General features: G+C 40.2%; 1 protein-coding gene across 5 annotated transcripts; it reads right to left on the bottom strand.

Moving 5' to 3' along the window:
- Nucleotides 1-1,086: 1,086 nt before the first annotated feature.
- LOC123452974 lies at nt 1,087-9,189 on the bottom strand. Of its 5 annotated transcripts, XR_006632682.1 has the most exons (3): nt 7,820-8,024; nt 1,436-1,529; nt 1,087-1,351 (listed from the first exon to the last, which is right to left on the bottom strand). XR_006632682.1 is itself a non-coding variant. In XM_045129724.1 (2 exons), the coding sequence occupies exons 1-2, from the start codon at nt 7,916-7,918 to the stop codon at nt 3,888-3,890; spliced, it is 435 nt and encodes a 144-aa protein (XP_044985659.1). In that variant the 5' UTR covers nt 7,919-8,024; the 3' UTR covers nt 2,727-3,887. The 5 variants fall into 5 exon arrangements, 1 of the variants encoding a protein (XP_044985659.1); XR_006632681.1 differs by having other exon boundaries at nt 1,087-1,529; XM_045129724.1 differs by lacking the exons at nt 1,087-1,351; nt 1,436-1,529 and adding an exon at nt 2,727-4,223.
- Between the last annotated feature and the right edge of the window lie 274 nt (nt 9,190-9,463).

The raw sequence follows: 9,463 nt of genomic DNA, 5'->3' as shown, positions 1-9,463 counted from the left end.
TTTGTGTTTTTCCAAATTCATAAACTCTTTTAAAGTTTGCTATTTTTTAAAATAAATTGAAGTTCAAAAAATGAACTTTCTTACTCACTGTCTACGTTTGAAATCTGTGAACATGTTTTCAAATAATTGAATAATAAAAATATTACAATGTACGGCGCTATAGATATCGCGTCTACGTTTATGTTCTTATAAATTCCAGGCTGGAAATAGTCACTACCAGTTTGTTGGTCCAGCGGTTACACTTCTATATGGAAGGCGAGTAGAAGGGAGATTAGGAGCCTACTAGGATTGTGAAAGAAATGGACAACGGTCAACGGCCCAAATAACAATTTTAACTTGCAAATGTTTTATTTATTTATCCAACTATAGTGCCTTCATATCCAATCATTCGGGTATAAAACAAACTCAAGACGGTATTTGAGGTGTGACCTCGATATAATAGAACAAGACCGCAGACAAATATTCGAATCGTTTGAGGTCATTTATTTCTTGTTTAGAAAATAATTAAATACTACACGACCATGTGCGAAGTGTCTATGTCTCTGAGCAGAAGGGCAAAGGAACATGGGTACTTATTCACCCTTTCGGAGAAATAAAAATATAATATGTCTCAACCCGATACGAAGGCAACGTGTTGATGATGCCATGATGACGCAAAAAAAACTCAATTTCTAATTTGGGGAAAACCGTGGGCTACTACACACTCCTATGGAGATCCCATCGCGGAAGTTGGTGTTGGTCGGGCGTCGGCCGATCAGTGTGGACAGCTGCGACGGTGCATCTGACATCTGGAGGTGTCGTCAAAGTTGGGGCTTGGCTGTCTGCGGTGGCGTGGCTGCGACTCAAAGGGCGTGCGAGCTAGACGAGGTTTGCGAAATACAAGGCACTTGAACTAAACAGAAGGTCTTTTCCACCCATCAAGTGGCGATTCTACTAGGGAGGCTTCAATAGGTTGAAGCCTACCCTCCAAAATCCTATTTCAGTTAAATATAGCATATGACAATTACATCAAGGTGCTTCACATGCAATAATTTCAGTATATTTGCTAATTAGGCTTAGTAAATTGATGATCTGAGCATACCCTCTACTATCACACTAGATTCGTCACTCGACCCCTCGGTGTTAATATTATATATTTACAACCATATGAACATGCGGCGGAGTTGATGGTTCTGTTGACCCATCAACACAATACAAGGCTTATCATTAACATGCTGAGGCAACAGTTCAAGAGAAACATGCATGAGACTGATCTAGAGAAGATATAGAAGATAAAGGGCGAGTAAGTCACTGCTCCATGGACAAGATCCTCGGATGTCTTTCCATTTTTATTCTCGCCGCAACGTATCCTCTGAAACTCGTATCAACCACATCATATACGAGTTTAAGAAGACGAGGGGGAGTTCTCAGGTTACAGATGAAAGTGGAGTCTCACCATATGATGTATGAACAATGGAGGATCAGCTAATGCCCTGCTTGATTCTTGGCTCATTCTTCCGTGCAAAAAAAAAGAAAGTGAATTTTCTTCCCTGCAAAAAAAAGACAGTGAATCTTTATTTCTTTGTTGCATTTTGTTGTGTTTCTGGTTGTGATTGACCCATACAACACATGTAAGTGCCCTACTAGCTTCTGTTTGGTTGTTCTTTACAACTTTTCGAAGCTTGAAGACGTGTTGTTTGAAAGACATTTTCTTCTCATGATGTATTGATGAGGCACTTTCATCGTGTTTATTAATTATTAATAATTTCTCTGTGATTTATCGAAACTGACATTTTGTAGCAATCTTTTTTAGTGACACAAATTGATACCACTGGAATTGACCGAAGTGAGAAAGGCCTACACGTCTCTCTTGTAAAATCCTATTTGACGCTTTCTGCATCAAACTGTCGACCGGTCGCACAGGCGATCGAGCGATTCCTTCAAACTGGGTCGATCCATCTAAACATTGTCAACATTTTTGGCTTTGAGAACCTTGTGGAGGTTCCCACACGGTGTTTTACGATTTTGGGAAACTTCTAGAAGGTCTGTGAGCCGGACTTTTCCGGTTCTGTTTCTCTTTTCTTTTTTTTCTTATTCTTTTTTTTTTGCTCATTTGTTTTTCAAAATTATTTTATTTTTCAAAACAAATGTTCACATTTTTGAAATTTTGTTCGTGTTTCAATTAGTGTTCAAGAATTCGATAAGTGCTCATATTTTAAAAATATATTCGCATTTTTCATATTTTTTTTTCATTTTTAAAATTTTGTTCATAGATTCAGAAATAGTTCAGATTTTCTAAAAACAGTTTCCATACAAAAATTGGCACATTTTACGAAAAATGTTACCGTTTTCAATTTTGGTCACAAATATAAAAATGTTTGTATTTTCAAAATATATTTTCTTTTTTCATAAACTTTTTTTTTTAAAAAAAATGTTAATATATTCAGAAATTGTTCAGATTTTCAAAAAAATGTTCCCATTCAAAAATTGTTCAAAATACAAAAACTTAATTGCATTGCATGAAAAATGTTCATGTTTTCATTTTTTGTTCACAAATTTAAAAACGTTCATATTTTCAAAATATGTTCGCATTTTTCATAAAATTGTTTGTTTTTTCAAAAATTGTTCATAGATTCAGAAAATGTTCATATTTTCAAAGTTTGTTCACATACTCAAATAATTGTCCATCTCTTCAATTTTTGTTGGGAGTTTGGAAAAATATATATTAAGAAACGTTAACCCCGGTAACTAATTCAGGTTCGCTACAGTAGACAATTCCTGTTTTAGATTTATTGTTCATTTTTTAAATTAGGCGCTGCTTTTTTTATCAATAATAGTAGTCAACTGGAGTGGCTAGGTGTCGGTTGGAGGCTCAAATCCCTAGGATCGCACTAGCCTGTGTTTTTTATGCTAGTTTTTTCCTAGTCATGTTGCCTCGTGTGCGTGGTTCGTTCGACACCATATCTTGGATTTTTTTCCTTGTTCCTGAAAATACCACGGTAGATGAGATCCCGGGGAAAACAGATAAATGGATGCACGAATAAGGTAAAATTCTAACACTAAGGCGCAAATTAAAAAAAAGTATGATGAAATGATGCAAAAATGGGAGAAGGGAAGGAGGGGAGGGGAGGGAGTTCGACGGGAGCTAGGAGGAAAGGAGGGTATATCATGCTATCCTATTCACAAACAAGATCTCAATTTGTGCATAATCGAGTAGTTTACTTAGTAGCAACATAATCAAACCAGCCAATTCCCTATGCACCATTTCAAACTCTTGATTTTGAAGCTAAACTGCATCCAAATCAAACATAATAACTTCACAGTGATCTTTCGTAGCATTCCACCGAGTCTTAGTTCCTAGCATTATTGAGTAAATTGGAGAAAACATCAATTTTGAAGGCTAGGGTTATAGAAATCACAAGTTTACGAAATTGTGCCGAAAAACACTAATTCCCACGTTATTTTTTTGCAAAAGAAATAGCAGTCGATGGTTTAGACCATCTTTAGCATGATTATGACAGCTAGGCCCCGCTGATCAGGGTGACGTGGCACGAAATGATGGATCATAAATACTCCCTTCGTTCCTAAATATAAGTTTTTTTAGAGATTTCACTGAAAGACTATGGGCCTGTTTGGGACTGCTCTGCTTCAGAAAAATCAGCTCTGCTCTCAAAATCGCAAGCCAAACGGGACAACTCCACGATGTCCAGCTCCATGAAAAAACTCGAATCTGAGGGCCAACTTCGTGTTTTTTGTGAAGCTCCTCAAGGGGTACTCCCAAAATTCTAGTTTGATAACTAGACGTGAAGTTGTGAGATAATTACCCACCACTGCCACCCATAAGTCATACCGTTTCGTTCTTTTCTTTTTTTTTCCCAACGACAGGACCCTAGATCGTTCTTTCTCCTTCAGTCGCCGCAAGAACAGAACGGCACGACCTCCAGCCGCCGCCGCTGCGACCTGGATCGGCCGGCCGGAGTACGACCGCGGCGAGGAGACCACCGGAATGAGTCGATCTGATGGTCCTCCTCCACCTCCCCCCAATTCCTCCTTCCATCCCCAGCAGTCAGGCCTTTCCCCAGCAGCAGCAGCGAGGACAGCCATGGCGCCCGTGATGAGGGTCGGCCTCTCCCGGCCCGATCCGTCCTCGACGACAGCAGGGATGGCCGGTGTGGCGTTCGCTTCTTCTGGGAGTACCCATTCCGCACCTGCTGCTGCTGCCGCATGGATTCGGTGCACACCACCTGCATGAACAACACCAAGAACGGCACGAACAATAGGAAGAAACGTACAGCCCCTAAGGAAGTGCAGGTATATAAAAAATTTCAGTTGTATTCGTTATAGATGACTAGATGAATTATATGGATATGTACAGTAGAGATGGCCACAGTAGACATCCATGAGCGTGTATGGCAAAATAATAGAGGAAAATTGAGAATACACAAAATTGATACATGAACACTGCAATGCAATTTGAGAATACACAAAATTGATGCAAAGTCATACTGAATCATACTATTATGTTCAGGGTGATTCAATGGAGTGGACCGACGAGTACGTCCAAATCATTTGTTCCTTGATGGCCGAACAAGTGGAACAAGGGAATCGTCCCAACACTCATTTGAACCCTTCAACTTATAATACAGTGTCAGAAAGGTTCTATCAGATGACTGGGATTAGTTTATCAAAGATGCAACTGAAGAACAAGTGGGATAAGTTAAAGGGTGATTGGTCTTGTTGGAATAAATTAATGAGGAAACAAACTGGAACAGGTTGGGACAGTTCGATGGGGGTTATTGTCATGGACAATGAGTGGTGGAAGAAGGCGAGAAAGGTGAGTATTCACAAATATTCCATTACGATGGTAATTCTAGTTCATACATGTTATGTTGATCATTTGTTTATATATATAGGACATTCCTGGATGTGGCAAGTTTAGAAAAAAGCCTCTTCAAAATCAGTTGCACCTTTCCAAAATGTTTGGTAATATTTTGAATGATGAACAAGATCATTGGAATCCCATGAGTGACAATCCCATCATACCCCCAAGTCAAGAGAATTTGGTTGACGTTGATAATATTGTTGAAGTTGGAGAGGAAGAGCTTTATGAAATCCCTGAAGATGTTGGTAATGTGGTTGGAGGTGAGGAAGATGAGGTCCAGGAGGTTTCTCCTTGCATTGCTAATGCAAAGAAGAGGCCTCGTGTGCTTGTTGAAAAAAATAAGAAACAAAAGTCAAGCACAACAGTTGTCATCCAAGATAAAATTACAAAGATAGCTGAATGTGCGGCCTCTTTCACATCAATGAAGCAAGGAGAGGTGACAATCAAGGAAGTCATGGATATGGTCTTGGAATGTGGGGCCGTGTATGGTTCCGATGAGCATGATATTGCCACACAGTTATTTGTGAAGAAGGAGCAACGGGAAATGTTCAAGACCCTTCCTAAAGAGTGTAGGTTTAATTGGCTTAAGAGGAGATACAACGACAAGTATGGAAATTGAAGTAGTAATGTGTTGGCGCGTGATTTTTTTGTCTCATATCATTTGAACTATTTGGTTTATGTATGTCGGAGTGAACTATTTTAGCGTTATATGTCATTTGAACTATTTGGTTTATGTATGTCGGAGTGAACCATTTTAGCTTATATGTCATTTGAACTATTTGGTTTATGTATGTCGGAGTGAACTATTTTAGCGTTATATGTCATTTGAACTATTTGGTTTATGTATGTCGGAGTGAACTATTTTACCATTGTATGTCATTCGAACTATTTGGTTTATGTATGTCAGAGTGAACTATTTTACCGTTGTATGTCATTCGCACTAAAACATTTGCGCTACATATGTCAACTAATATTTGTCGGTTTTTATTATTGTGCTATATGCAGATATCTGAAAGTGATAGCGATGATTCCGATGATGATAGTAACCAGTTTTTGAATATTGTTTTGGGTGCTGCTACACTTGCACAAGTATATTGTGATCAATATCTTCATAAGAACCCACCGAGGACATCAATTCTAAGTGGTATGGGATGGTTGCAAGAGACTTTGAGGACTCCGGGCGAATGCCTTTCACAGCTTCGCATGAACATGGAAGTGTTCATGGACCTTCATGACTTGTTGGTGCGAAGGTACGGGTTAGAACCATCCATGCATGTGAGCACATATGAAAGTCTTGCAATTTTCCTATTCACTTGTGGTGGCAATGAGTCTAACAAAAGAGGTCAAAATCGTTTCAAGCACTCAGGAGAAACCATTAGTAGGAAATTCGATGAGGTTCTCAACTGTTTGATGAAAATGGCAAAAGATTTCATTACACCTAAAAACCCCAACTTCCCCACTGTTCATAAGAGGATAAAAGATGATAGGCGGGCGTACCCACACTTCAAAGATTGCATTGGTGCACTTGATGGCACACATATTTCAGTGTCTCTCTGTCCCGAGGATAGTATCAGATATATTGGGAAATCAGGGATACCGACTCAAAATGTTCTTGCAATTTGTGACTTTGACATGCTATTCACTTATGTGTCTGTGGGGCAACCAGGAGCTATGCATGACACTAGTGTGTTATACAATGCAATAAGTGTTGATGAAAGGTTCTTCCCACACCCTCCAAAAGGTAACATTTTAGCATATGATCATACAATTCACTAATTGTTTAAATATCAAATGTTTGTACCAGAAATAGATGATATCATTTTCTTCTTTTATAGGCAAATATTATGTTGTTGATGCGGGATATCCCAATCGTCTGGGATACCTAGCTCCTTATAAGGGTGAGAAGTATCATATGCCAGAATGGCGTAGAGGTATGGAGCCAAAAACTCCAACGAAAAAATTCAACCGAGTCCATTCATCTATCCGCAATGTCATTGAGCGATCATTTGGAGTGCTAAAAATGAAGTGGCAGATTCTGTATATGATGCGACCGTACCCGATGTTCAAGCAAAAAATGATCGTTGTTGCTACTATGGTCCTTCACAACTTTATTCGTGAGCATAAAAGCGAAGACTTGGACTTTTCTCGGTTCGACCGTGATCCTGATTATGTGCCTACAATACCGAACAGGTATAACAAATTTGTTGCTGCCTCTGATAGATCTACAACCGAACCTGATGCTCCGACCATGGATACATTCCGTAATGAGTTAGCCACCGCTATTGCCGATGGTTGAAACTAGATTTCTACTGTTAAAGATGGTCCGGGTTTTATTTGCATGTTTTTTCTTCGAGGGAGTAGAACAATTGTATCGTTGGACATTCATGTGGATCTTTTTAATTATGTATCGCAATAGTTTACATCATTTTACAATAGTTCACTTAAATCTTATGCCATTTTTTTATGGTTGCCATTTATAGTTCACTTAAATTTTATGATAGATCTACAAGACTTTAAAAAATATCTCAAGATGCACAAATGTTGGGCCGTCAAAACATTATGCATAAAAAAATAGGGGCAGAATAGACTATTTCCATCAAATACTACTGTTTTTGAAGTTGAAACTAGCTGAAAGCCAAACAGTATAAAACTGCTTCAAGGTGGAGCTACAACTTCTTGGTGGAACTGCTCTAAAGTGAAGTTGGTGGAGTGAAGCTGATTTTTTTGAAGTGGAGTAGTCCCAAACAGGCCCTATATACGGATATATATAGACATAATTTAGAATGTAGATTTACTTATTTTGCTTCGTATGTAGTTTTTTAATAAATTTTTTAAAAAAACTTATATTTAAAAACCGAGGAAGTAGACGGGATAAAAGAGACTGTATTGTAAAAAGGGACTAAAAAGATAAAGTGTTTTTAAATTAGAAAAAGGAAGGATAAGGTTCCACCTCCTCACCTCGTTGACTATCTCTGCGCCGGCGGTGGAGCTCGAGCTTGCCGGCGTCAAGCCAGCAGCAGCTGCCGTGCCCCACTCCGAGCAGCTCACATGGAGCATGGCCGTCGGCGGCACTACTCGCGCCCACGCACAGCCGGCGCTGCTGCTCGTGCCCACGCGCGGTCGGGGCGCCGCTGCTCATGTTCGTCGCGTCTTCTCACGCCCACGTGAGGCCTGGGCGCCGCTGCTCATGGCCGGCGCGGCCTGGGCGCCGATGCTCGCTCCCACGCGCGGCCGGCGCGACTGCTGCTCCTCGCGGCCGGCACGGCGGCTGCTGCTCCGGATTTCGCCGCCCCTACCATACACTGGCGCCGGAGAAAGAAGCTGCTGCTCCGGCTTCGGGCTTCTGCGGCCGCCGGCACACAGGGAGGGAGTGTCCGCAGGGCCGGCTCTATATTTTTGGGCCCAGGACGAAGTTTAAAATAGACCCTTACGGATAATAAATTTATACGCATCTATAAATATACATGCACAAAATATTAAAGTTTACATTTAACATCACATTCTTATTTAGAAATGTCTATACATAATTGATAAGCGCTTAAGTTATGCCATATCATGACAAAAGAAATAAAGGAGTAGCGAAATATAATAAATAATATTCTCTGTTAGTTTGATTATCTCAAATAAGAACCAAATTCTTATGAGTTCCTTGACAATAACTTTTCTCTCCCGTATTGTACTCATTAATGTCAGCATCGGTATCTGCATTTAAATACTACAATATGTTATTAGTTACTTACTTACTTCTACAAAAATCGACGTTAGTTAGTTACTTACTGTCATCCAAGGAATGTTCATTGACTTCAGGATCATCATCTTGTCCGGTTGAGATTCTTGCCTTTGATTATCAACACTAGTTACCATAAAAAAACTATTTAAAGCACCTTTTTATGATTCAATGAGTTGATTCTCTTGTTTTTTTTGTTTCTTTTCGCAGCATCAGAATTTTGTCTCGGCGGCATTGTAACACCTAAGATTGTAAAGAATCATTAGATCAACTGATTTAAGAGGACTAGGGCACTAGACAAATATGTACGTAGGCACGCAATGTTCAAATTACCTTGAGCGAATGGGCGATCAGGGACACGGATTCACGGCCTGGACAATCTCCAATTAATGCAGGTGCACCGCGCATAGGGGTTAGGGTCGGAGGCACAACCACGCAGTGACGCAGGCGGGCGGCCGAGGCGAGACGTCAAACAAACGAACGAACAGACAAATGTTCTGGATGATCAACCGATCGATGGATTGCGTAATGCATATAGGTGCGTTTTCCTTACCTAATAATGTATCTTTTTCAGTCTGTTTAACAGTAGGACTCCAGGAGTATACATACACATATGCGATGATGGACCCTCCCAAAACATGGGCCCTTGGGCGTCGCCCATATTCTCCTAGGGCCAGAGCCGGCCCTGAGTGTCCGCTGGCCTGCTCCATTGGAGACGAAGGTCATGAGGACCCGATTGCGTGTTTTCAGGGATCTATTTGTAAACATAATAATGTATGGATGTAATTGCCTTCTTTATTTGCCACGTCACCCTGCTCAGTGGTACCGACCTGTCATAATCTTGCTTAAAACATTCGATTCGAATGATTAGTTTT

The sequence above is a fragment of the Hordeum vulgare genome, chromosome 5H (genome assembly GCF_904849725.1).
Source record: "Hordeum vulgare subsp. vulgare chromosome 5H, MorexV3_pseudomolecules_assembly, whole genome shotgun sequence".
Taxonomy (NCBI): Eukaryota; Viridiplantae; Streptophyta; class Magnoliopsida; order Poales; family Poaceae; genus Hordeum; species Hordeum vulgare.
This window is presented reverse-complemented; position numbering and strand designations above follow the sequence as displayed.